The sequence below is a fragment of the Pristis pectinata genome, chromosome 16 (assembly GCF_009764475.1).
Source record: "Pristis pectinata isolate sPriPec2 chromosome 16, sPriPec2.1.pri, whole genome shotgun sequence".
NCBI classification, from domain to species: Eukaryota; Metazoa; Chordata; class Chondrichthyes; order Rhinopristiformes; family Pristidae; genus Pristis; species Pristis pectinata.
Window position 1 is genome coordinate 28,913,110 of NC_067420.1, and position 26,773 is coordinate 28,939,882.

A 26,773-nucleotide genomic window follows, 5' to 3' on the forward strand; every position below is an offset into this window, starting at 1 on the left:
ATTGGGTACCCCAGCCATAAGAATATTTTAAAAATATAGTCATGCTCTCTCCTGAATGCAATGATGGAATGGACAAAGAATGGCTCAAAGACTCACTATTGTCTTTTGCAACCGTTGATGGCCTCTAGATAATTGTTCTTAATAGCTTCCTGCACAGCTGTGGCTCAGCTGATTTTGTTGAAACAGTGGAAAATATATTGGGGGTTAAATTCGATTTACAGTAGGTTAAACTTTAAAAGAAAGGCTACTGACAAGTACACTTTTTAGTGAGAAAGCCTGCAGTTGAAAATTAGAGCAGGCATATCTTTTAAACCAAATACAGTTTCACAAAGCACAAAGGGTGGGAGAACAGAGTAATGGCCAGGACAGAAAGTGGGGGTTGCACTGCAGTGAGGCAAAACATTTTAACAGCTGCAGATGGAATATAAATACAGAGCTAAATAACAATCATGGAAGAAGAACATAACACAACAGAAGGACATTCAAATGCATTTGGATTTTATACTGTCATACTGTGTAACAAATGGATGCCAAGATTGTGGTGCATAGCTAATCCATGCATGGTTGGTGAGATGTAGCTAGACTCAGTGCTGGCTGCTCAGTTCCATGATGGTGACATCAAGGCAGGATTAACTCGCATGGTCACTATTAGCTGGACACTTGAGCAGAGGGCCTGATTTAACTACTTAAAGCTTGTCCGTGCTTCTTAAAGGAGAAATGTACTATTTAGTCATCCTATAATGTAAATAACCTGAGAAACCATGAAGAATGGCACAACATGGGAGTGAATGAACTCTGAACAACATGCTCTGTGGCACACAAATCATTGCCTTCTTTCAGAAATGACAACATTTAACGATCTGGCTGTGCCATTCTCTCAGTATCCTTGCTTTGGTCTGTCAGCTGCTGACCTATATTGGTGCAGTCTGCATGCAAGCTTTCAAAGCCCCGAGTAACTTGAGGTTGTCTTCCAAAACCATCACCCAATGAACGTCAGCCTTCCAATAGCCATGCTGCACCACTGGATCAAAAAATGTGCACTGAAGACATGCAGTAAAGAAAAGGTGATTAATTGACTTATGTATAGCTACTGCAAGATTTAATTCATCACTTTGGTTTGAAGCTGGATGCAGCAAATTTCAAAGCTGGAGCAACTTTGATACTTGTAATGGTCTGATCTGAGATTGCAGTTGTAACTCCAGCAGGTAGCAAATTTCAGTGAGGATTCCATGGTGAAATTTCACATCTTGCTCCTTGTCGAGGTTCAGGTAGAACACTTTCTCTTGCTGAGCACTCATTTCCCATTCCTTGTCTACCAACCCTCTTTAAGCAGTTTATCTTACCCATTGTGCTCTCAGCTCATTCTCTTATTCATTAATAGTCTTGACTATTTAATATGTACATTAGTCACTTGAATAAAGGGATTGAGTGTGCTGTAGCCAAATTTGCTTATGATACAAAGATAGGCGAGCTAACAAGTTGCAGGAAGACACTAAGAAACTGCTAAGGAATATAAATAGGTTAAGTGAGTAGGAGAGGAGTTGTCAAATGGAGCATAATGTGGGAAAATGTCTTGTTATCCATTTTGGAAAGAAGAAGGAAAAAAGCCAATAATTATTTAAATGGAGTGAGATCATGAAATGCTATGGTACAAAGGGATCTGAGGATCCTGGTACACCAAACACAAAAAGTAAGCATGCATCTCCAACAAGTAATTAGGAAGGTCAATGGAATATTGGAAGGGGAATGGAATATAAATATTGGAAAGTTCTGATACATCTTCAGAGCACACCGGTGAGATCACATCCACAGTACTGTGCATCATTTTCATTTTTCTGTTTAAGAAATGATTTACTTGCATTGAATACAGTGCAGAGAAGGTTTATTAGGATGAAGGTTCAATATATGAAGGAATGCTGAGCAGGTTGGTCCGATATTCATTGGAGATTAGTAGAATGAGAGTGGATTAAAGCATGCAAGATTTTGAGGGGCACTGATAGGGCAGATGCTGAGAGAAATTTCCCCTACTAGGGGTATCTAGAACTAGGGGGCATAGTTTCAGAACAAGGGGTCACCTATTTCAGATGGAGATGAGGAGGAATTTCTTTTCAAAGTTTTGTGAATCTTTGGAATTTTCTACCCCAGAGAGCTGTGGAGGCATTGAAAATATTCAAGGTGACAATTGACACACAGTTATACAATGAGGGGGGTCATGGGATAAGGAGGAAAGTTGATGGTGAGGTAAAGATTGGATCAACTATAATCTTACAGAGTGATGTGTAGGACTGAATTGCCTACTCCTACTCTTGTTTCTCATGTTCTTAACCCCTTGTGTGTGTAAGAGAGGATAGTAGCTGGACATCTGACTCCCGACTGACAGAGCTGGCAAAATATAAATGCTGCAAGTGTTTGAAATCATAATCTGCATACTTCTGGCAGGTAGTCATTGCTCTTGTAAAATGGAGTCTTGTAGAAATCACTTATAGGTATCTGCATGCACTAATTAAATGACTAAGAGCTCTTGTAGTATCCAAAACAAAGCTGCTACCAAGTTCTATTTCACCCCAATTGTTGTCTGAAGTTTCCACAAATTTAGGAGTCAAGGACAAAATAAGTGCTCATTTCAGGTGTCTAGTTTACAAACATCACTTTCATTTTCTTTTTGCTGATACTAACTTCTTGCTGTTCATGAGAAATGAATCAGAGCGCGATGCCTGATCATACATCACAATGAAATGGATTCCTGTTTTATTTTCAGCTGTCTCAATGATCGTTAGAATGACAAATGTTGAAATTGCAACCAAATAGATTTTGAGTAGACACCATAAAAGACTTTCACATTGCCAGATGAGAAGAGGTAGATTTACATAACATGCTGAAGTTAGCATTGTTATAGTTTGCTAGTACCTTACCTTTGAAATGTATTTCAGTTACTTTGCTTGCAAATAATTATCACAATAATTATGAGTCATATTTAAGATATAACTATAAAAAAAGCATTAAGTAATTGAGGAGTATCTTACCTAATACTGCATTGTGTGTGACTTGTTCCGCTGATACTGTAATCCACCAATCCATTGAAAAGCCAGATCAAGTTGGTTAAGGAAAGAGGCAATAGAGAAAGAAGGCAGTTGCTTAGTAATGTACAACTAGGCATCGCACTTGTGTCACGACAACAAATGTCAGTAAAGTATCGAGACATACACTCATTTCTACCAGTGTATATTTGAAAGTAAATATAAATGCTTCATATATTTTTGATTTCGGAAATATATTTAAACTCTATTTTGTCTGAAGTCATTAAGAAAGAAAACACATGTCTAGATGTTGAATAATACCTGTTGAATATCAGCCATTTTAAACTGTTACAGACCGTACAGGAATACAGGGAAGGTGCCTTGAAGTGAGAGTTAGGTATGTATATTTTTAAAAATAAAAGTCATTAAGCTGAAACATTCACTCTGATTTTCTTTCTGCAAATGCTATCTGACCTGCTGAGAAACTCCGCAATTTCTGGTTTTATTTCGAATTTGCAGCATCTGCAGTTTTTTGAATTTCAGTTACCTAAAGCAAACCTGCCTGATGTGGTTCCCAGTGATGGACTCCGGGGGCTCAGAACTGTCAGGCAGTCTTTTGGGCCATGTGCATATTCATAATAATACAAGAAGTTATGGTCAAGATTGTACTGCATGTCAATGCACATTTCCAGGGTCATCTGTGCATTAGTGCATTAGACTAATGGAGAAGCTGGAAGAAAAATCAAGAAATTCATACAACTTGCACTACAGAAGGCAATTTGCAGACAGTAGGCTCTTTGGAGCCAATGCTGATGTGGGTAAATCAGTATAAACAAATATGTAACCACCTTAAACATGTTGTATTACTGCTCACTTAACACCATGCTCCATCTTTAAGAAAACCTTTTGTTGGCTATACAAAGTGGTCAGACCTTTTGATACGAAAATTAGGATCTTATAACATATACTGGGTACCCATGTTCCAGTTTAGGACCGAAATGAGCACAGCATGTGCCTTGCATCCTTTATCCAAATTAATTGGCTGCATAAGAGAAAGGATTCCACACCAACCATTATATTTCTGTGGGACAAAAAGAATATGAATACTCCTCTAGGTCCCCGAAAATAATCACTGCCATTGTATGATCCTCCTGCCTTCACAATTGCAAACACCATCTTCTTCCTTCTGACCACTTCTGCCACCCCTACCACCTCCATCAACTCCAGCTCCCAAATCCATGTCATCCCCCAGATCGTTTTGATCTGGCACCTGAATTTGCCTCAGCTTTTCTATTCACTGCACATCTACCCAATGTTAAATTACCCTCACAGTAATAATACAATGTAATTCCATGATAAACATCACTGATATTGATGTGGACACTTGAGACAGATGTCAAATATGATGACCTTAGACAGAGCTGGGCATGGTGCAGTGCTCAGGATATGGCAGTCCAGCATTGTCTCATTGAGACCACCATTTTCCAGTCAGGGGCAAATGGTTGAAGAAAGAAAGATATAGGGCTGCATTGTGCTATTCGTTTCCTTGAGAAGATGCCAGGAAACCCTGCCCGGAGCGGGATTCCACGTCAAGCTTAGGTCTGCTTGTCCTTGACTTCCACACCTGCACATTGAAATACATGTCCGCAAAGAGGTGGAAGTCAGATGTCCGTGCATCTGACCTCCCACTCCAGCAACAGACTCAGCATTGAGCCTAGTGGTGAACAGATATGAACTAACAGAGTGGATGCAATGGTCGATGTTATCTGAATGAGGTTGTCAACCTTGATAGAAAAGCTGCTATTTTTTGTTTAGTCTTAATATATTTTAATTAATTTCCATCATTTAAGTGCTTCTGTAAAGTTAATAATTTTTGTTTAATGCTTTAAATTAGTTACTTAAGTTCTTTTTGAACTGTTTTACAATGTATCCGATCATCAGAGACATTTAAAATAGTTCAAAGGACTTTGACAGCAGGGAGCTGTTATGAGGCCATCAAGGCCGTCTAGGAGAAAAATGAAAACAGACTGTAAGAGCTCTTGTGGGCACATAAAAAGGAAAATTTAGTGAGGGCAAGGGTGGGCCTCTTATAGACAAAGAAATGAGAATTCATAATGGGGAATAAGAAAAAGGCAGAGGAATTAAGCAATTAGTTTGCTTCTGTTATCATGGAAGAAGATGCACAAAATCTGCTGGATATATCAGAGAACAAGGGTTGAGAAAATGAGAAATGGAATGAAATAATTATTAATTGAGTCTTGGTATCCAAGTCCATGGCTCCCTGAATTGGCCGCACAAGTCGATACAGTGGTAAAGAAGGCACATGACAGGCTTGCCTTTATTAGTTGAGACATTGAGTTCAAGAGTCAGGAAGTTATGTTGCAGCTTTATAAAACTCTGGTTAGGCCAATTCTGGAGTATTGCATTCAGTTCTGGACACCCCATTGTAGGAAGGATGTGGAGGCTATGGAGAGGGTGCAGCTGAGGTTTAACAGGATGCTAGCTGGATTAGAGGGCATGTACTGTAAGGAGAGGTTGGACAAACTAGAGCTGTTTTCTCTGGAGTGGCAGAGGCTGAGGGGAGACCTGATCGAAGTTTATAAGATTATGAGAGGCATAGATAGAGTAGACAGCCAGTATCTTTTTCCCGGGGTTGGAATGTCTAATACTAGAGGGCATGCATTTAAACTGAGAGGGGGAAAGTTCAAAGGAGGTAGGTGGGGCGAGTTTTTTATGCACAGAGAGTGGTGGGTGCCTGGAATGTGCTGCCAGGGGTGGTGGTGGAGGCATATATCGTAGAGGTGTTTAAGGGGCTCTTAGATCGGCACATGGATGTGCAGAGAATGGAGGATATGGACCATGTGCAGGCAAAAGCAATTAGCTTAATTAGTCCGGCACAACATCGTGGGCTGAAGGGCCTGTTCCTGTGCTGTACTGTTCTATGAAAAAAACAGTACGAGAGAAGCTAACAATTCCTAATGACTTATGGTCTACATTCCAGAGTTTTGAAAGTGCTGGTTTTCGAGGTAGTTGATGCTCTGTTCATCATCTTCCAAGGTTCTGTAGATTCTGGGATTGTTCCTGTGGATTGGAGGGTGGAAAATGCAGCCCTACTTTTTAAGAAAGAAGGGAGAGGGAAAACAGGGAACTACCAACCAGTCATCTCAATGCCATTGATAAGGAAATGATGGAATCGGTAATGAAGGATGATGTTATAACAGAAAACCATGAAGACAAAAGATGTGATTCAGCATAGTCAACATGGATTTATGAAGGGAAAATCATATTTGACTAAACCACTGGAGACTTAGAGGATGTAACTATTAGAATAGATAGGGGAAACCAATGGAAGTGTATATTTGGATTTCTGGAAGATTTTTGATAAGTCCTACATGGGAGTTGGTTAAGAAGGTTAGAGCATGTGGAAGTAGATTGCAAGTTGATTATAGGACACAAAGCAAGTAGTGGGAATAATATCTGACTCAGATGGCAGTCTGTGATCAGTGTGGGACTGCATGATCAGTGCTTGAGCCCAAGCTATTCACGATCAATGTCAAATATTTGGCTAAGGCAGTAAAATATCAAATTTCCAAGTTTGCTGATGATATTGAATCAGACGAGATTGTGAGTATGGAGAAGGATGTGGAGACTTTAAGGGGATATGGACAAGCTGATTGAGTGGATGGGAACATGAGATGGAATAATATATGGAAAAGTGCAAGCCATCCACTTGCTAAGAATAATAGTAAAGCAGAATGTTTGTTAAATGGTGGGAGACAAGGTAGTGTTGATGTTCAAAGAGACCTAGGTGTGCTTGTATACAAACCACTGAAGGCAAACATACAGATTTATCAAGTGATCAGTATGTTAGCCTTTATTATGAGAGGGTTTGATTACAGGAGTAAGGAAGTCACACTGCAATTATATAGAGCCTTGTGGGACCATGCCTGCAATACTGTGCACAGTTTTGGTTTCCTTACCAAAAAATAAGACGTACTTGCTATAGAAGGAGTTCAGCAAACTGTTCCAGGGTGGCGTGTTTGTCACATGAGGAGAGATTGAGTAGACTGGTGCTGTATTCTCTAAAGTTTAAAAGGAATATCATTGAAATTCTTAAAGTGCCTGACAAGCTAGCCACAGGGAATATGCCCCCACTCCCCCACTTCGCCTAAAGAGTCTTGGTCCCTGGAATACAGTATGAGATTAAGGGATAGGTTGCTTAGGACTCGGATAAGTAGAAATTTCTTCATTGAGGGAGTGGTGAACCCTTGGAATTCTCTACCCAGATGGCTGTGGAAACTCAGTTGTTCTTTGAAAACAAGATCAATGGATTTCGGGGATCAAGGTAAATGGAGATGGTGCTGGAAAATGGCACTGAGCTTGAAGTTCAGCCTTCATCTTGATGAATGGTGGAGCTGGTTCAAAGGGCCATATGGCTTATTTCTGCTCCCATTTCTTACGTTCTTATGGCTGAAACCTCAAGATCTGTTGCTGAAGTTCTGGTCACTGCCTGTGCCCCACTTTGTTTTGCAGGATGGTCGCAGTGTCCAGGCCTAGAGGATGAATAGGCCCCTGGGAGCCACAAACACTAAATGCACCATGGGCAGTGAATGCAAGCAGCAGATCAGATGGAGAATGATCAAGGCCAATATTAGATATTCTTACGCCATCTATTTTGATGTAACTGTTTATCCTCCAGTAATACTGTCGAAGGATGCCCCTGCTATGATCGTGAACTGGTCATCCAATAACATCCACTATTTTTATGCTCCTACTTTATCAGAATTTAACTTCAGCTGCATCATCCATAAATCAAACACAGAACTACACAGATAAATGAGGCAGGTGTATGCAATTGATACTTAAATTTTATTTAAATTTAGACTAAGAGCACGATCTTTATCAAAATAAAATGTAACTTATGAATCATGGTCTATTTGCTGATAGTGTCAAAAGTTAGATGACCTGATGTACATACTATAACAGTTTCCTAGGGCGGTGCATATTTACTCATGTCTTCACACTGTAGACTAACATATTTAAAAAGGATGTTCCTTCAAGCTACATTTTATTTTGTGCATTTACAAAATCAACATGTTTTTATCCTTTTTACTCCTTGTTGATGTCCTGCAAAGACTAAACTCAGTTCTTCCACATCTCCACAAGTATTTGATATTTAGCTTAATTTCAATACGAAACTTACTTGTCACAAAACCTGTTTGGGAATTTCCATGCAAAGGGAGTTAAAAACAGATTACTGAGTTTTTTTGTTACTGTTCCTTCTTCCACTCATTCTTTCAACGATTTAACCACGAAATAGTACAAAACAATTTGCAAGTGTTTTCGTGGAGATATTTCAGATCTTGATATTAAAGAAATAGGACATTCTTCTCTGCTATTTCACTAGAATTCTTAACCTGCTTACAGAACAAGTAATTCAGTTTTATTAAGAATGCAGAGTGATGCTAAAGAAATGTATTAAACGTTCATCTGTGAAATATCAGCAATGGGATTTGTAGGTATATTTTCCAAGGAAAAGAAATAGAAGATGTGGGCTGTTGCCTTAAGAAATCGATAAAAAAAATGACAACTTACGTACAAGGCACAGGAGCATGGTAACAGACAAATGCAATAGTGTGGAACTTGTATAGAGAATAGCTCACAACCCGCACCTGCTGCCAAGATACTCCATTGTCTTGCACTTACCTGATTTGTATCTGTAAATTTGAACTTGCATCTATATCACATTCAGCAAGACCCTTCATGGCACCAGGGCCTTGCACAACATCATTTAGCTATGTGGGTAGCCAGAACAAACTCCCCACATGAAACAGCCAATGAGACCTTTGATGGATTGCAAAGCCTTGCCTCCAGCTTTGCTGTCTGTCAAAGCTTTCAAGTTCTTTCAATGTTTCTAAATGACCCTGACATTTAGAAACTGTTAAAAATCAAATAAAGTTAAAAAATAAACATTAAAAAAACACCTAAAAGCACTTAAAATTAATTTTAAATGATTAAAAACATTACAACAAGTACAGTTTTATTTAAATTTCAACCTACTTCCTTACCTTTCTTTCTTGCAGCCAAAAAATCTCCGTAGAAATGAATGATCCCAGGGATTCTACAAGGGGTTTCACCAAGTGCAGCCCTGTGAGCAGATTCTCAAGCAGCTCATTCATGTGGTACAGCAGGACTCCTTCAGGGCTTGACCAGGGATTTTGGGATTTCTGTATTTGCACAGGAATACCAATCTTGGTGGCACCCTTGTTGAGAAATAGCTGCAATTCTGTGTGGAACTGCTGGCATTCCACTGTAAATTGTAGCACCATTTACCTGGATCAAGAATTCTCTCTGTCTAAAGTTTGAAAAATGATTTTTTTTAATAATGGATTTAGTTACATGATGAATTATTTTGTTTAGATTAGGTGTCTGTCAATGAAAAGACAACTATAATATAATTAGTTTCCTGCTACTTTTAATTTTCCAATTCTTTCCTTTGGATCTGTTAACTCATGCTGGAGGATACAGTTTGATGGATTTTTCTTTTCATCCTGTAACCACACTTGGATGGAGATTTATCATTAAAAAACATTCACTGGTTTTAAAATTGCGGATTCAACAGTAATATCATAAGTTCTGAAGCTGGCTTTCACCTCCTGGAAGAGAAGACAGTAAATACCTCATTGCTTAAGTTGGGCATTAGGCAACTCTGCCAATCAGTTGAAGTGAATATTAGTTTTGGAAAGCTATGATAACAGAGCCCTGCTTTAATAGGACACCTTTGCAAAATTGGTGCTTAGTCACTGTTAACGGTTACCTCATGCCTTCTTGTGCCTACCAGCAAAACCAGGGAGCCCAGTTAATGAAGTATTACTTAAAAGGATTCTTGTGTTTGTTCAGTCTCTGGAAAGTTATTACTGGCTTGTCAGAATTCTTTGAAAAAGATTTTTTTTCTTATTTGAATGGGTTTTGACAGTTCAGCATGGTGAATTTGGATTATTGCATCTTACCTAAGTCAATAATGAACAAAAAATGAGAATGATAAGTTTGGCATTGCATTTATGTTTGGTGTTGGTATTGAGGAATACAGATGTAAGGCAGGCATATAGAATTATGGTATAGATCAGGTATGATCTAATTTAAAGGCTGAAAAGCCTGAGGAGCTCAATAGCCATTCATTTGTCTTTGGCTGCAGACAAACTGGTAAACGTTGGGAAATGGACAGGATTGCAGTGATGCTCCAGAGGTTCCCATGCTATCCTTGCTGACCTTCATGGATTGATTGGCTGAAGAAATGTTAAACGCAATAACTATAAAGTCAGCAGTCTCAGCATCAAGTGAAGCTGACAGTAGGTTCTCTATCATTGTTGGACTCATTGCAGAGGTAGCTGAGGTGCTTGTAAAAATGGGAGTCATCACAGACAAAAACAGGTAATGGCTACAAAGAGGGAAAACCAATGGTGAAGTCAAGGACCAAGGAAGCTGTATAGCAAGAGGACCTTCCAAAACAAAATGTCAACCTTCATGTATGTCAGGAAAGAGTGTGCATGGAAGCTGTGCTTCAACATGCTGCTCATCATTAATCCATATTACCTGTCATAAAAACAAGTGGAGCCAAAACTCGATCCCAGGTGTATAGATAATGTTGCTCCTTTGCCTCCATTTCAGGTTCATAGCCAGCTATGTGAGCCAGTTTGCTGCTTATATACCCATTAATCAACTGAGGGGCGCCCACTTTGCAAGGAACAAGCAACACAAAACATTCAATATTAAAGTTGCTGATCGTGGAAAAGGTTAATATTTTCCTGCATCACTCTTTTCCCAAGATGCAAGATCTCAAAGATTGCAGACATCCTGCCAGCGGTCTCCTCATCTGTGTCTGTCAATGTGTTCACGACACAGGAACAGAAGTAAGCCATTTAAGTTGTCAAACGTGTACTGTCAAGCAATTAGATCAAGGCTGGTTTGTATATTAACTCTATCTTATGGTCTCAATTCCACATTCCTTAACTTTCTTGTCTAACAAGATATAACCCTCAATTTTTTTACATTTTCTATTTAGTTAGACTTGGCAGTTTTCTAAAAGGAAGCAGTTCCATTTTCTTTGAATGGGTTTTTAACGATAATGGCGAATAACACAGATAGTGGCAGAGAAGCAGATGGTCTGTCATCCTTCCCCCCTTGAACTAATGTCAGTGTTTTAGCCAGCGTCTCTGCACTGTCTCAGCTCTGTGCAAGACCCAGAGAAAAGGATTGCAGTGATGCTCCAGTGGTTCCTATGCACCCTCTGCACACTGCTATCCATGCTGAACTACATGGATTGATTGGCTGGGGAAATGTTAAACACAAAAACTATAAAGTCAGTGGTCTCAGCATCCATGGAAGCTGACAGTAGGTTCTCCACCATTGTAGGACCCATTGCAGAGGTAGCTTATGTACTTGCTTAGGTGTCAAGATAACATGCCCAGAAATGGAGTTCAAATCCTCTTTTAACAGGTTAGGTGAATGTATCAGGTCAAAGTGTACTCACCTGGGGCCAATGTTAAAGAATTTCCAGTGATGTCCTATTAGTGGGTAAATTACTCTGTCTTCAACACCTGCTGCCATTGCAACATAGTAGTCAGAGAGGAGCTGCAGATTTAATGCCAGCACATCTGCCCTCCTTCCCTTCTATTGGATTCACTACCCAGTCCAGGGGCAAAGCACAAGTCATCTTAGCCAAGGGATGGCTGGCCTAACCAGTGTAAATGGGATTGCCAACTTGCAAGTAAGTGGTTATTTTATTTTTACTTACCTTTATATTTATAATTATTTCCTGGTATATTGAACTATTTTTATGTAAATTTAATATTTTGTATACAATTTTTATTGTACTTAATTATTTAAACCCACTTGAACATCTCTGATACATCACCTGAGGCTGAGTCACCATTCAAGGCCCATTCTGAACAGCCTTGACAACCAGGCCTTGGTTTGATTAGAACAAATGGGAAGTTTAGCCACAAGAAAAATGCAGCGGATAAGTCAAATGGAACACAATCTGATCCATCATTTGCACCTTCATGTGATTTCCATTATTCTTCACAAGATGACAGGAGAACATATTACAATGTGATTTAGGCTTAACAAACAAACAAACAGATTCATTAATTGATTTGTGAATAAGTAACCAACAGCATGGTACACTACATGTTGTAGTAGTATTTAAACTTATCAATATCCTTGAGCTCGCAGAAAATAATGGAACAGTCAGAAGCCTTGAGCTAAACCATAATATCGCTTAAGTAGCAGTTAGCGTTCATTTTCACCAGGCTAAGAAGTGGCTTCTTGAAAAGAACCAAAGACCAAGCAAATTTAAGCAAGGGTACTAATTTCAAGGAAATGACAAAACAAACATATTTTTGCTCAAATCCCATGAGGGGTTTGTATTTGAGTTGAATACCATGCCTCGCCTGCAGAGCCATAGCTGAGATAAAATTAGCATCAAAGTGAATTGTCATATTTTTCTGAACATGAGGCTGTTTTTTAATCTCTGGGCAGAATTCCAGAGCCAATATTATTCCTATATTTTAGACAAGAATGCTTGGGTTTGGCTACACTCAATGTACAGACTAAAAGAAGAAAAGGTTCAGAAATTAAAATATAGTTCGAATTATTGTCATGTGACATTTTAAAATGAAAAGGTTATGTCAAAGGCGTCATCTCTAAATCTTCTTAGCTTTTCCCATTGATGGGTGAAAATCAAATACCTTTAACTCAATGTTTGTGGTGTTTTCATGTTAGTACTTACATGTTTCATCTCTTTGAGCTGATCCATGCTTGTTACAACTCTTGTCTGTTGCTGTTACCACGGGCTCCATTTCTCGCTGGGTGCCACTCTGGGTCTCCTTTTGTTTCTTTGCCAGTTTCCTTTTGGGTATGCAAGGAAATAAAGACAGCTCAACGCTTTGAAAGCAATTTTATCAAACAATCATCTTATCAAACAATATTTGTTGATAAAAGAATTATGTTAACTATAGGAAAGAACTATCAGTGCATAAAAGAGATTAAATAAATCTAAAGCTTCAGGTGATTTTGTCTTTGAAGACCAACAACTAAATACAGATATCTGATGTGGCTACAATAACTATAGTATTCTATTATCTCAAGGTTGAGTCTCCCAATTCACATAATAGTTTACAAAAGTGTGAATGGTTAAGTCACCATGAATTCTTTTTGCATGAGTTTTTTTTCTGTATTTGGCTGAAATGCAGTATTAAATTTTTCCACACTATCTAATGGAAAGCATCAAATCTCTGCTGGTTTATATTTTCAGGACTTTCATCTGTAAGAAGATTCTGCAAAACTGCCCTGGCAGATCACGGAGTCTGAACTGTGGTTTGACTTAGGAAATTCAAACAGGCCTTTCTTCCTTCTCAGAGATTAGTGAGTTTCATCCAGACTTTACATTGTTACAGTGGGGAATAATTGGTTGAATACCTTCGTATATAGCATTTTATGACAAAAATACCAGCATTTGACTGAAGTACTGACAGTGCTCCTATTATTCTGTCCACTATTCCTTCAGTATGAAAGGTTGTCACTAAAAGCAGAGTAAGAGAGAGCCATTATCTTATTAAAGCATTATTAAATGGTTTAGAATTTCACCTAAAGTATATATCTTGGGAACTTTATTTGAGAGAAAACATTTTATCTCCACTGAGCAATATTCTAGCAGAACAGATTGACCTCAATTTAACCCAACTGATATTCATTCCATGAAAAAAATTATAAAAAAACTATCAATTTGCACTGTCAGATTGCCAGATGGTGAAGGCAAAAATCTTTCAAGGAAAATTCTCCTCTATTTATCTCCAATTTTCTCTCTCACTTTATGATTCAGGTAGCAGCAGCCTCTGCATCAAACTGCTATGGCTGTTCCTTTTGACTGACATAATTGTGTACATAAATTGTACTCTGAGGCATAATTACATAATTAAAAAAACAGCCAGGGAAAGAAATATTTTTGGAGGACAAGGTAGTGGGCATTCTACTTAAAATGTGACAGTATTGTTAAACAAAATGCCAGCCGCAAGTAAAAATTGTATGGAGCAGATTGTGTTGAGCACTTACTGATTCCAATAACCCCACTGCCATCAAATCATCTATGGTTTCTTCTTATATTGGTCATGGTATGTGATGCCAACACAATTTAGCACTACTGGAAAATGTATGAGTTTATATATACATTAATATAAGTTGGTACTGGTCAAATAATCAGACATTTCACATACTGCCAACATAATCTCATCATATTCCTCACTGCTCCGGCACTGGCCTCGATTTATCAGTCCCACTATCAACCGTATATTTTTCTCTGCTATTTTAGCTTAACATGGTCACAAATAACTGTCTGATGAATCTACCCACAGAGAGGTAAGTGAAATGTATGAAATGCATATAAGAAATAAATTGCAATTATTTAGCAGCTTTCAAAGTACTGTAACTGTTGTAATGCGGGAAAACATGGTAGACAATTTGTGAAGGCTGTCTAAGTAGACAACCTTGCCTGGGATACAGAGAAGGGTTGAATTTTGACTAAGTTTGAGTTTCATTTCAGAAAAAAATGTAGAGTATCTGTAATTTGACTTGTATTTGAAGCTTCTCCTAATCAATGATAATAGCTATTTGTCACAGTAATCACACTGTTTTATTGTGGGAATGTGCATCTGGACCACTCTCATTTCAGACCTGTATACATTGGCAACATATTTTCTACCCAAGTCCATTAAGATTAGTAAATCAATATTGCATGGCATTTACAGTTTACTTACACAAGTTAAAGTAATCATTTTGAATATTGCTGCACATAATAGTTAGTCACATACTGAATTTCATCTTTACTGCTGATGTAATAAGGCTGCCATTGTCCTTGACATTATTCATAGCATTGGGAACACTGAGAATCCAGTACTTTTAGAGGGACTTTGCAAACCACTGCTTCTCTCTGTACAGACACTCATTTATCATCTCAGTCTCCGTTTCTTTTGCTGACCCAACTGCTTCCTGTTAGCTGCATCCTATTGTACAATTGATGGCAGAACCTTTGTCATAACTTTTCTGTTAGAACCCTATCGACAAGTTACTATTGGTAAAATGGTGTCAATTTTTCAAGGCAGGCACTGGAGTGCTTTATAGTGGGAGTGCTGCAGTGTCAGAATATGTTACTTTCTGTACGAGATTTTAAATTGAAGCCCTCACAGCTGGATGTAAAATTCCTTGGTTGTTATTTGAAGAACAGTGGGGAAGTTACCTAAGGCATCCTGATGAATCTCAAAGTAGATTAGCTGGTCATTATCACATTGCTGTTTGTGGGATCTTGCTGTGCAGGGACTCCCTGTATTGTAATTGTGTTGACATTGCAAAAGGTACTTCCTTGTCTGTGAAGTGCTTTGGGACATGAAAGGCACTTTATGAATGCATGTCTTCCTTTCTCTTCAGTTAATTTGTTTGGTATGATCACTTACAGTATTACAAAGCCAGGCTTACTGTTGACAGGTTGCCTTTTAAATTGTGAATTATTGACTATATTTCGCACAAAGCTCTCAAACATTTCTTCAATTTCTGAAGTTAAGCTCACTCATCTGCAATTCATGTTACATCTGTATCCTTTGGTAAAAATCATCTTCACATTAACAATTTCCCAGGCTCTGGTATGTTTCTTCTCAATAAAGAAAGAAGATTTATGTCAGTCAATATTCTGCCCATTCCATCCCCTCCCTTTGTAGGAATCTCAGGAGTAACTTAATAGGTGCTGGGCTCTGGCCATTGATTCTGCAGTTTTCTTCATCCTTTATTTACAGATCTGTAGACTCAATGACCAGGCTGCTTTTATGATCCTTCACAAATAATTGGCTCTTTAACTGAATTAAGCTTCTCCACTAAAGTTGAATTAACCATTAATTATACTCAATCCCCTCTTGAGTATTCCCCCTGCTTTTGCAATTTGTAAAAAAGTCAACCTGCAGATAATAGTCAAGGTGAGAGTATGACTTGCTTAAATCAACATATACTTATTTTAAGAGTCTTAAAGAGATAAATAATACTACCATTGTCCATTCTCCCAAAAATAATTTCCATTACTAAGAAATATAACATGAATTTTATTTAAGATATTCGAGGGAGTATCGAGAGGGAGAAACCTAAAACAATCTTCATCACAAGAAAAAAATGTACCAGGCAAAGTAACGTAGAGAAAGACTGATAAGTTCCATGGACCTGATGGTCTGTATCCTGGGGTCTAAAGGAAATGGTTCAGAGATAGTGGATATGTTGGTTGTAATCTACCAAAAATCCTTGGAATTTGGAAAAGTCACGGAGGATTACATCACCACCATTTGAGAAAGGAAGGAGACATGACGAAGGAAACTATAAGCCAGTTAACCTAACATCAATCATTGGGAAAATGCTGGATTGGGTCATTTTCAGATTGACAATCAGTAATGAGTAGGGTGCTCTGTGGAGGTGGACTCATTGAATTTATTCAAAGAAGGAGATTGACAGATATTTAAACTAGAAGGGAGTTTGAGGAGAAGGTGGGAAAGTGGTTTTGAGGCCTGAACTTGGATCATCTATGATCTTTCTAAATGGTGAAGAAGGCTTGAGGTGTTCATTGGCCTGTTCCTGCTCATTATGTTTTTTTTTAATGCAGGCAATTAATTTAAGACTAACTTTTCTATTTAATCTAATGCTTAACCATTTAATAAATTGTTAACGTTCATTTATGAATAACAAGCAGAAATTACAAACTTTTCATTTGAAGGCAACAATGCATTTTGAAAAACTTAAAGATTTATGATATTAATACATTTGTCCAAGATTTATTGCTGTAGTAGGAGGGCCTTTTCTTTCATGCCACAGCAGTGGACAGGCACCATTGTAAAGATAAAGCTAATTTGAATTCTTTGCTGCAGTTCCTGCTTTTTTTAGGGTTGCTTTAGGATGGGGGAGGGTGAAAAACCATGGTCAATGGTCATCATGAAAATTGAAAAGCTTTTGTAGAATCCCTGCTTGTACTGCTAATGATTATAAAAACCTACTGTATTATCGTAAAAACCTATTTGGTTCACTAAACTTGTCCACGAAAGGAAATCTGCCGTTCTTACTCATTCTGTTTTCGATGTGACTCCAGAACCACCAGGGTACTTGTTTCTTCTCTACTCACTGAAATGGCCCAGGAAGCAACAAGAGTAGACAGTAAATGCTGGACTTTGTTCACATTTTGGGAATGAATTAAAATAAAAGCAACCCAATCAAGCTGCTGCAGATGTGTAACGGGCAAAGCTGTGTTCAAAGGACTGCAGTAATTGCAGTTCCTCCATAGATCATGATCAATGTTGTTGTTATGGTAGGAGGTGAGGCAGAAAACAACTAATTGTGGAGTGAAGAAGGAAGAGGGAAGAGTGAATAAAGCAGTTGTAGTCAGCTAAGTCATTATGATAGAAAGAAGCATGGAACAGGGCAATCAGGAATGGCTAATAAATATTGGCCTCGCCATCTCCTGAAACTTAGTAAAACAAAATGCAGAAGTGTGTATATTTTTCCCAATAACCATATACGACTCCTACTGAAAGTAAATGAAGGATTTGTTATTCTGTCATCCTTTTCTCCTCCAGTTGGTGCTTAGCATGATAAAATAACAGGAAATGGAAAAAGATCTGCCAGAATCCTCTGGTTTATCCAGTCAGCATAGTATAATAAATATCCTTCATCCTTTCTCTGCTAAGTTACAGAGGATGCAGAGGATGAAGCAAGGAGGATGTGTCCAGGATGACTGAGAAGTTATGGGGGGTGGGTAGTGGTATAGGGGGTATTATTTTAGTTTTTTCCTAAACTTGGCCTACAACTTTTTTAGTAATCATTTGGTGAGAAATTCCTTTAAGACCCATTAGGTTTAATGTCAAGGACCAATGAGTAGGGTGAGAAGTTTGATGTCCACTGTGGACATCAAGCTTCTCACCCTACTTTTATGGACTAAAAGTTCAGGGATTTAATTCCCAATCTCCCCCTTTCCAATGTCAATGGAACAGTCAACTGCTGGAAATCAACCCCAATGAGAAAATGTAGACTGCATGAAGGGACCATCAGTGTTTCTATAAAGGATGCTTGCAATTCCAGACCATTTTCACTGAAATGAGCCAGGTACTTAACTAATTCTAGAAATTCTGTTCATGCTTTGAGAAAAGTCACCAATAATTAGAAGCTTAGGAGTGAGAGAACTCTTGACATTGATGGTGGCGGAACCATTTCAGCAGGGTCAAGCAGTGAAGAAAGAACTTAGCATTGAAGTAGCCTGGACAGAATATAGGGAACAGATTATTGTGGAATGATGTGAGTATCCTGTCAGATGTAAATTACAATGATTTTTGTGAAAAGTAGATATATTTTAAACAATAATTCATAGTTGAAATTATAACAGGGTTGCACACTGGCACAGTAGTTAGTGCTGCTGCCTCACTGCTCCAGGGACCTGGGACAGATCCTGATCTGTTTGTGCGGAGTTTGCAGGTATCTCCATGACCACTTCCAGGTGCTCCAGTTCCACATCCCAGTGACATGCTGGTAGGTTAATTGTCTGCTGTAAGTTACCCTTAGTGTAGGTTAAAAGCAAAATATTCAAAAGGAAATTGATGTGCATGCATGAAAGAGAATATATTACAGGGACAGAGGGAAATAAGGAGAGGAGGAATGGGGCAAATGGGATAGTTACCATAGGAGCTGCATGGGCCCATTGGGCTCCCTCTGTTTTATTATAGGCATAAGAACAAAAGAAACACAAAGAAGAGTAATTACCTCTTGTCTATCGCTTTAATGGACATGTTAAGCATCTAATCTGGATAAAATAATGATCATATGAATGTCAGCTGAGTATGAGAGTGCTCATGCCCAATATTACCACATTTTAAATTCAATTCCTTTTTGTTTCCATAATAATTTGATAGAAAAGCCTCTGCAGACCAATAGCTTGAATATCTGTACTTAGTTACATGATAACTGAACTATATTTCCTAATGTCTCTTTTTGTTACTTGAAGCCCTTGACTGAACAATTGCTCAGAATGTTACAGTTTCAGCATTAAAATGGAAACCTATAAAATGATTTCAACATATTGCGTAACAATTTGAGACCATTCAGATCATACGGTTCAGAATTTTCTTGAACTTTTCCCTATGACCCCTATGATGTAAGAATTGGGTTGACCTCACACAAGAATAAAAGCTTTTAATTTGGAACATGTGAATTTTTGCAACTGTTCACATAGCTCTCAAAATAAATCGATTGAATCTGTCACTCATTTAAATGGCAGTTCATTGGGATGTTCCTGCTCTTGTGTAGTAATGTGCTGGTTTGGTGAACTAAAATTAGAGGCAGCAAGGACTTAAGTCACTTGGTAGCAGATTAATTGAGATTGTTGGAATTTAATCGTGATTTTCTTTCCATGTTTACTTATGGACACCTGATACTTAATCAAAATCCTATCAGACCTAGATATTTGCTTAGCCTGTCTGTGGATTCAAGAAGAATGGTGTAGCCAATGGACACTTCCCTGCATAGTAGCAGAAGCATGAGGCTCCAGAACTCAGATTTTATGGGAAAAGACAGTTGCCCAATTACTTTTATCCCTGAAGAAAGCATTACAAAAGCTTGCATTATACAGGTTTTACAAGCAGAATAGACTAGTTAATCCTGCAGAACATTTGGCTTAAGTTGCTATTAGACTAGAATTCCATCCATTTTGGCATCAGTGCAGTCCAGTAAGTCCTGGGCCATAATGTTTTTTGGATAGTAAGAGTCTACATTGACTTGCTTTTTGCAAAATTCCTTTGTAATTAACATTGGCAAGGTGAAGACACCCTCAGTGCTTGCAATGTTCATTATAAAGGAATTTTGCAAAAAGCAAGTCAATGTAGACTCTTACTATCCAAAAAACATTATGGCCCAGGACTTACTGGACTGCAACTGATTCTTATTGGAATTCATACTCGGAGAAGCACTGACTTGGGAATGGGATTGCAAAATATCGAAGTGTAAACATATTGCATTTTGTGTTTGATGACAGACCATTTGCTCCCATTACGCTGAATCCATTCCATTAGCTTTAATAGATTTCATACCATAGTTTGTGACAGATGTAGTCAACCAATTGACTGTGACAGAAAGGAGCAGGGAATAGAGAATCATGCATGTGTTACGAGAACATTGTGGAAGGAAGATGCAATAATGAAAAACAATGAGAATGCATAAATAATCTTTTCAAAAATAAAACTATATCTGTATTGAACATTGTTTGGGGAAAAAAGGTCCTTTAAAAGACGTAGTTCAGTACAATAATCTAAAAGGGAGAATGGGACATTGGTAGCTGTATGTCTGGTTTGAATGAAGGAAAGTGATAGAAAGTTGAAAGGCATGAGGTAGTGAGGCAGGGCAGAGGTGAAAAGTAATGCTTGAACGTGAGCATGGCTAAAACCTTAAAAGACATTGAAGCAAACCTGAAAGACATACAAAATTTTATTCTTCCAGTCCCATTGGAACTCAAGGTATATAATGTGTCAAATTTAATAATGTAAGTGACAACGTTAGATTATATGAAAAAGAAGGGCTAGACTAGCAGGATTTTATCCTTGTGTTGAGGTAAACAACTTGAGCAGGTAATTAAGTAACCTGTGGTGAGTTAATACTTGACAAAACATATTGGCCAGAATTTGTAGGGAAATATTGGCATTTCCACATTTCACTAATATCAGCTTTGAGATTCCTATGCAAACTCATGGAGCCCAGAGGCAAACTAAAATTGCAGTAATTTCCTATTATTTGTGCTGGGGAAATCCTTACAAACAAACTGTATCAGATAAGGCAACACTACAGTGTAAAGGAGATCAAACCCTCAAACACTGGACCACTTTTATCTTTACAAGACATGGATTTTGTGAATAAGGTATTATATGGTGTAGACTGAAAATCAACCGAAAGTCTACACTTAGAATTTTTATCATTTTCTGTGAAAAATGTATTAATATTGTATTTTTCCATATATACCCTGAATATGAAAATAACAAATTGTAGAATAATTAATTCAAAAACAATTGAATTACAAAAATATTTGCATTAGTAGTGTAAGTGGGAATATTCATAATCTGTAATCAGTCCAAGACTGAATAATTGTTAAAATGTGTACAAACCATACATTTCTCATTAACAAATGTATACGGTGTGAAAAAATGGGGATCTCAAAGGCAATTCCCTGTGGTATCTATTTAATACTGCAGTCAATTAATGCTTCTCACCTACAGGGCTGTACACAAACACTTGGATGAATGCTGTCACTGAATATCCAGTTAACAATTACCAATCACTGTGATGGATATAAAATAACATTTATATTGGCAGCATAGCCACAAATCAATCAATCAATCATCATCCAGCTGTGCACCACCAGAATTAATCAAAAGCCTCCTTCACAGCAGCAGCTTCCGGATATTATGAAGCCACAACCTTAAGTTTTAAAAGAATGAGATTTTGTGGCCATAGCCAAGTTTACAGTGGGCACTGCAGAATGCTCTTTCAGTTGGCCTATACTCCATAGGTTAAAAGCGACCAATTGCCATAGTCCTGGAAGTATGCACAAGTGGATTAACATTTCCTTGTCAGCTAGTTTAAATAAAGTGTTAACCACTCTTAAGAAAGAAGAAATGCTGTATTAAAATAGATGGCCAATGAATTTGTGAAGACCTTTTAATATTACGAGTTTCGATCTTAAACATTTATGTGTTGGTGAGAGGATTATACATAGAATCATAGAACCATAGAAAGTACAGTACCCCTTGTTGTGCCGACCCTTAAACCTCGTCTAAGACTATCTAACCCCTTCCCCCCACATATCCCTCTATTTTAAATTCCTCCATATGCTTATCTAGTAATCGCTTGAATTCGACCAATGTACCTGCCTCCACCACTGCCTCAGGCAGCGCATTCCATGCCCCAACCACTCTCTGGGTAAAAAACCTCCCTCTGATATCTCCCTTGAAGGCCGGCTGGACGATCAGTTGGTGAATGTAAAACCTTGGTTTATCACTTACTGCTGAAAAGTTTGGTTATTTTTGCTTTTTACCTTCAAATCAATTAAAAACTGAAAGATGAAGCTTCAGCTTCCTACTCCATCTGCAGTGGAGACTGCATCACTGTGAAAGGGAGACACTGGAGGTTGAAGGAAGCAGCTACACTTCCCTCTGCAGTTCTGCACAATTTACTTAAGGATGAGAAGAAAATAATAGCAGAAGTGATGATGCTTCAACAATGATGGATTGCTTCTATATCGTGCTTTTGAAGGAGTAATGAATTTCAAGGCACAGCATAGTAGTATATTCAAATAAAAATTAGCATCAAACTGAGTATAGGACTATTAAGGCATATGACCAAAAGTTGGCTGAAGATATTAGCTTAGAAGTTACAACACGGAAAAAAAACATATTAAAGTTGTATTATTTGGGATGTGTGCAGGAGAGGGACAGATTTGTCACAGCCCCAGCTTGGATATTCTATAATACAGTTGGGCCAAGGCATTAAAGTCATTGAATCATACAGCACAGAACCAGGTCCTTCAGCCCATCATGTCCATGCCGACCAACAAGTACCTATCTACACTACTCCCATTTACCAGCACTTGGTCTGTAGCCTACCATGCCTTGGCACATCGAATACTCATTCAGATGCTTCTTAAATGATGAAATGTTGTGAGAGTGCCTGCCTCCACCAACTTCTCAGTCAATTCATTCCAGTTTGCAAACAACCTCCGGGTGAAAAAATTCTTCCTCGGATCCTCTCTAAACCTCTTACTCCTCACATTAAACCTTTGCCTGGTGCTCCTTGATACTCATGCCAGAGGCAAAAGTTTCACGGCATCTACACCTCTGTAATTTTGTACACCTCTATCAAACAGTGTGCACATTAGGGTAGGCCTCAGGTGCACATAGACCTTTTCTCAGGGATCTCCCTTTACAGAGAGTGGAGAGCAGAATGAATTCCTTGGGCAGTGGAGAACAGAGGAGTGAGGGAATAGGTGGAGAGATTTGACATCACGGTTCTATTGAGGTCACTGAATATTCCTATTGGCCTTCATATGTTTGTGAGTTCCAAGCACAATAGATCTGGATTCATTAGTAGGAAGTTGAGCTTAGCGCACAAAGTATTATCACAATTAGCGATTAGGTTTCATTAAACAAAATTCATAGTGTGGCTCATAAGAATATTGTGCCTAGTAAAAGATTTTTTATGGAAGATCTTAAAGAAGGAAAGAGATGTAGAAATGAAGAGTAGTTTAGGAAGTGAATTACAGAGCTTAGGACAGCTATTGATGTAGCTACCAATTAATCAGGAGTGATTAAAGCCAGGAATGTTGAATAGATAGAGTTAGGTTGTCACTGGTAACTTGAAGATTTTGGAAATAGGAAGGGCTAAGCTCATAGAAGAGTCTGAACACAAGGATGAGAATGTTAACATAAAGGCATTGCTTAACTGCAAGCCAACACTGGACTGTAAGCAGAGCAGTGGTGGGCAAAAGGAACTTCATAAAAATTAGGAGATTTTGATGGCTTTTACACAGAACAGAATGAGGGAGATCGGCCAGGTGTGCTTGAAATAACTGGCAGGGGTGAGGGCTTCAGCAGCAAATAAGCTAAAGAGGGTGAAGTCAGGCAGGGATACGGAGGTGGGTACAAGCGTACAATGAGATACACTGAAGCTCATCCCAGGGTCAAGAATGCAAACAGTCTGGTTAAGCCTTGGACAACTGACAGCAAATGGGAATGGAGTCTATGACTATGGAATAGAGGTGTCCCTACGTATGGCATGATCTGTCTAGCACACAAACAAAAGCTTTTCACTGTATCTTAGTTCATGTGACAATAATAAACCAACACCAATAAAGATTTTGGTAGAAATTGAAGAAAAGGATTTGGTCTTCCTAGTATTTGATCAACACAGGTGCACATCAAGGATGTGTGCTTGGCCCACTGTTCTACTCTCTTTACAGGTGTACAAGCGTGAGATAGATCAGCTGGCTGAGAGGTGTCACAACAACAACCTCGCACTCAACATCAGCGAGACCAAGGAATTGATTGTGGACTTCAGGAAGGGGAAGTCAGTAGAATACACACCAGTCTTCATTGAGGGGTCAGCGGTGGAAAGGGTGAGCAGCTTCAAGTTGCTGGGCATCAACATCTTGGAGGATCTATCTTGGGCCCAACACGTTGATGCAATCATGAAGAAGGCATGCCAGCGGCCCTACTTCATTAAGTGTTTGAGGAGATTGGTATGTCACCAAAGACTCTTGCAAATTTTTACAGTGGAGAACATTTTGACTGGTTGCATCACCACCTGATACGGAGGCTCCAATGCACAGGATCGAAAGAGGCTGCAGAGGGTTGTAGACTCAGCCAGCCCCATCATGGACACAACCCTCCCCACCATTGAGGACATCTTCAAGAGGCGGTGCCTCAAGAAGGCGGCATCCATCATTAGGGACTCTCACCACCAAGGACATGCCCTCTTCATATTACTACCATCAGGGAGGAGGTAAAGGAGCCTGAAGACCCACACTCATTGTTTCAGGAACAGCTTCTTCCCATCTGCCATCGGATTTCTGAACAGTCCATGAACCCATGAATATGACCTTGTTATTCCTCTTTTGCACTATTTATTTATTTCTGTAACTTATGGTAATTTTTACATCTTTATGTCTTGCATTATACTGCTGCCACAAAATAACAAACTTCACAACATATGTCAGTGATAATAAACCTGATTCTGATTCTGACTAGTCAAAGGAAATTCCTGCTCATCTAGTATTGGAAACCAAACGAACAATGTGACAACTTAGAGACAGTGGAGGAGTTAAGAGAGCTGGAGGTTGCCAGTACAACACATGGAAACTGATGTGCTTTCAAAGGACATCACCGTGGGGATGTAGTGAGTGAGATAGGGGAGGGAGTAAAGGACTGGGGGTCATGGTATGGGAGAAGGTGTTACCGTGAACCTCTGGGAACTATTGGATTAATATTGGGTGCAAATATTAATATACTTTTACTATACATTATTATTATTAAATTACAAAAGCTTTTGCAATTTGAGAAGCAGTAGAATTTGCTGCCTTATGTTGAAGAAATAACTAATATAAAGGTTAAATACACCATGTGGGCTGGGGTGCATTATCACCATGAGAAATTTTCAGAATCACTATCCATTATAAATATTGGCATATGAAAGTGATATCATGCGTGTTGGTGTCTCAAGATTGCATTGATTTTTAATATGTGAAAAACTTGGCTTTCCCCCAAACACAGATTGATTAGAATTGACTGCAGTTGGTTCCAAAATAAACTGTCCTTGATATGTGTTTTCAACTCTAAGGCTATAAAATGCAAATTGTGAATAAAGCCTCAAACTGGCTCTAAAGAACATCTCCCCCAACAAATCTCTCAACTTTTCATCCAAGTCTTTGGCTTTGACTTTGGAACTTACATTTTACCTGCAGTACTAAAGTGAAAGATAGAACATTTTATCTCAGAAGTATAGATCAAGTGATAAATTAGGCATTTTCAGTGCTTCTTGGGATTATTCCCTTTTAGAGTCACTTAGTATTGTAAAATTATTTAAGTATAAAGATACCATAGATACTAGTACAATGACTGTTTGATTATTTTGCTAATGCAAGTTGTGTGACCAACATAATAAAGCAAGTGATATAATGAAAGATTATCTTAAATAACATGGATTAAAGCCTATGTGTTTTATAATCTTGAAACTTTTTAATTTGAAAAACGATAGCAAATGGCAGAAGTACTCAGCAATTCAAACAGTATCTGTGGAGGAAGCAACACAGATTTGTTTCACACTATCCAATGTGATGAAGGCTTTCAGCATTTTCCATTTTTATTTTTGTAGTATTTGCAGTATTGTGCTTTAGTCCTTAAAGATTTATGACATTAATTAATTTCTCAGTGAATTGCTACATCCACACAGTATTTTGTTTTGGTTTTGAAAAATAAATTGTGATCCTTTCTGTCCAAGGCACAAGTCTGTAAGTACTTAATGCAACATTAGCACTTAACTTTTTTATGTGTTCCCGTAAAATTAATCTGACCAGCATTTTGAGAGATATTAATACACTTAAAATGAAATGGTAGATTTCTGTGGCCTATCCCTCTTGGATTTTCAGATTGTTTGATGATTATTTTTCTCATTATGGTCCAAAAAAACTGTCTATCTATACAGCAGCATGTCTGTTTTTATTCCTGGCCAAGATATATGGGTTTTACAATGTCTGTACCTTAAGTTAACTGCTTCTGTCAACCTTGAAGCTTTATTCTTTCCTGACAAAGGGTTTTTGACCTGAAATGTTAATTCCGTTTCACTTTCCACAGATGCTGCCTGACCTGCTGAGTGTGTCCAGCAATGCCAGCTTTTTTGATTTTTATTTATCTCTCCATCTTCCTCTTTCTTGATTTCTCTTGCCTTGCAGGTTTATGTCTCTCTGTCACTGTGAAGACTGTCTGCATGATTTGTTTTGCTTACTGATTCTCTCAATGGAGAGGTGTACTTGTAGCTCAGAACATAATAATAAACATGGAGTGTGATGGGAATTGGTCCCATGACAAGGTGTAATGAAGACTGAGATTGTATAAGTCACCCCCCAACCCCCATGGTTACAACAAATGTAGCAG

At 38.3% G+C, this 26,773-nt stretch overlaps 1 protein-coding gene across 6 annotated transcripts in view; it reads right to left on the minus strand.

Moving 5' to 3' along the window:
- LOC127578729 (receptor-type tyrosine-protein phosphatase T) overlaps nt 1–26,773 on the minus strand; it is a 935,885-nt gene that overhangs the window by 107,639 nt on the left and 801,473 nt on the right. For all 6 annotated transcript variants that reach the window (XM_052031104.1, XM_052031103.1, XM_052031108.1 and 3 more), the window contains 2 exons: nt 12,808–12,926; nt 3,024–3,059 (listed from right to left, as the gene is read on the minus strand). In XM_052031104.1, the coding sequence (XP_051887064.1) occupies nt 3,024–3,059; nt 12,808–12,926 (155 nt within the window). The remainder of the gene's footprint in view (nt 1–3,023; nt 3,060–12,807; nt 12,927–26,773) is intronic.